The sequence below is a fragment of the Perca fluviatilis genome, chromosome 12 (assembly GCF_010015445.1).
Source record: "Perca fluviatilis chromosome 12, GENO_Pfluv_1.0, whole genome shotgun sequence".
Classification (NCBI taxonomy): Eukaryota; Metazoa; Chordata; class Actinopteri; order Perciformes; family Percidae; genus Perca; species Perca fluviatilis.
The window spans coordinates 12,060,229-12,062,433 of record NC_053123.1 but is presented as its reverse complement, the minus strand read 5'-3'; the positions used below and the strand labels follow the sequence as shown (position 1 = coordinate 12,062,433).

At 38.0% G+C, this 2,205-nt stretch overlaps 1 protein-coding gene across 1 annotated transcript in view; it reads right to left on the bottom strand.

The window, feature by feature from the left end:
* LOC120570655 (general transcription factor IIF subunit 2-like) overlaps nt 1-1,764 on the bottom strand; it is a 52,594-nt gene extending 50,830 nt beyond the window's left edge. Inside the window, exons 1-3 of the mRNA XM_039819133.1 lie at nt 1,581-1,764; nt 979-1,052; nt 845-863 (exon numbers count right to left, since the gene is read on the bottom strand). Coding sequence (XP_039675067.1) covers nt 845-863; nt 979-1,052; nt 1,581-1,646 — 159 coding nt within the window. The 5' untranslated portion in view covers nt 1,647-1,764. The remainder of the gene's footprint in view (nt 1-844; nt 864-978; nt 1,053-1,580) is intronic.
* Nucleotides 1,765-2,205: the final 441 nt, after the last annotated feature.

Here is a 2,205-nt window from a genome sequence, read left to right as displayed (position 1 = left end):
GCTTTTCAATGCAGGCTAATCCTTCTATTTTCAATAGTCAATAGTCATTGTTCTGAAATACTTATCTAAAGTGTTAATGTATAATTAATGTTACTTTGTTTAACAGACCAGACCTAGGTTGCACCCCATGATAATTATGAACCACAGCCTAAAATGTTGGTCTTGAGGAGCTGCAGCATTTATTCATGGGCAAATTGAAACCTACACTGTACGTTGACCGATGTAAAAACTGCGCCAGAAACTAAAAGCGAAACTTAAGTTCCACTGGCATAATTTACTTGCGCTACTTTCAGACTGTTGTAGAAAGAAGTGGCTGATCTTTAATGCAATATCTACAATGCCCATTATCAGCAACCATTCATCCAGTGTTCCAAAGGCACATTCTGTTCACTAATCTGATATCATTTTTAAAAACATTGGAGAACCCTTTTGCAATTATGTAAGCACATAATGTAATCTGAAAACTGCTGCCCTGGTTAAAAACAGACAATGCAACTGATCTCAGCTGGTATTCTGTCTGTAATGGAAATATCTAAGTGACCCCAAACTTTTGACCGGTAGTGTCCATACATACATACACGGTAATGAATATTTTAATTTTCCTGCCCCTCTCCCCTCTGTTCTCCTGGAGAATTTTACATGATGAAATATCAAAACCTGTCCACTTTTTTATGTAGAAATAGCCTTGTGTCACTGCTGTTTGTAAATGCTTTTTTCTTTTTTCTTTTGTCCTTTTTCTCTTTTCCATGCATTAAAAAGGTTGAAACGGATGGCAGCAACAACAACATCCAAGAAGTTGATCAACTGATTGATGGGAGAAAGCGAAGGTAAAAGCCTGCCTCACCTCCGTTTTGCCTTGCTTCCTGTCAAGGTGGATGAGAAGACAGAAAAAGTGTGCATTACCGATACTGATAGTGAGGACAGGATTTAGGCATATCAAAATCATGTATTAAAAGCTTAAACATTTTCACAACATACTTTCCAATGGTAATCTTTCCAACGTCTCCCTTTTCTGTGGCCTTGTCCCATTGCAGAGATAAATACTTGGGGACCTGGTGAGAGATACGGCAATTTAAGAGGTCACTTGTATTACTAAGATAACAGGTGTTCTGTCGATATACGCTCACGACGAAATGTGATACTTTGAGGTGAGCTTGGGAGGTTAGAATATCAGGGTCGCATTGCCAGACCTCCACAGTGCGCTGTGTCAGAGCTGGAGTATGTTGTAGGGTAAACCAATCTGAGGCAGAGTAAAGGCTGCCATTCGCCATCCTGGAACCTGGCTACGGTTGCATTTATATATAGGCAGCATAAATCGTCAGAACACGGGTAAACATGTACACCACAATACTAACTTGGCATGTTACTCAACATGAGCTTTGACGATTATTTTTCGTCAAATTGTTAATTTCGAAATGGATGAAATTCATTTTAATTAGTAAAACTGGTAACGTTAGCTAAATTAGCTCAGTTAGCATTACTTTACGTTGGTTGTTGGGTGGATGAGTACTGTTACCGTTAGGTGCAGGTGGTGAACAAACGTTAGCTGTTAGGTGTAGGTATGTAGGTGGTGAACAAACCTTGACAAGCCACAGGCCTTTACTTTGTTTGACTCCAGTTAAATTCACCTCCGTTTTGTCGGACATAGTTTAAATATTGTCCGAGTCTGAAAACACTTTACGTATACGGTAAACAAGAACTAACGTTAGCAGGATACGCGTTAACGCCTCAATTAAGTCAGGTGCCCATTTAATTAGAATAACTACAAAATAAAATTTCCTGTTTCATCTTTCACAATAAAACTCCGAACAACGACACAGTGAGAGACCTTTCATAATATAGTCTGCAGTTGAGTTATACCTCATTTGATGTCTTCTTGATTCATGTCTTTCATCCTTTGTGATGAAAAGTATGTAGGCCTAGGCTGTTTGTTTTCATGGATGAAAAGTTACCAAAAGTCTTGTAGGTTGTGAATTATTGCAATATCTGAACTTCTATCTATTATATGTGGAATAATTTGCAACTCACAACATCTTGATTAATTTACAACAACTATTTAATCTTTAAATACATTTATCGCTTAACTGTAGGACAAAAACTGTAGGACAAAACGATTGAAAAAGGAAAATACAATTACCTAGGCTACTGACAAGTAAAAGACAAATGTCTCAGGTGTGTGTGGTTTTGGAAACTGCAGGCAACTGA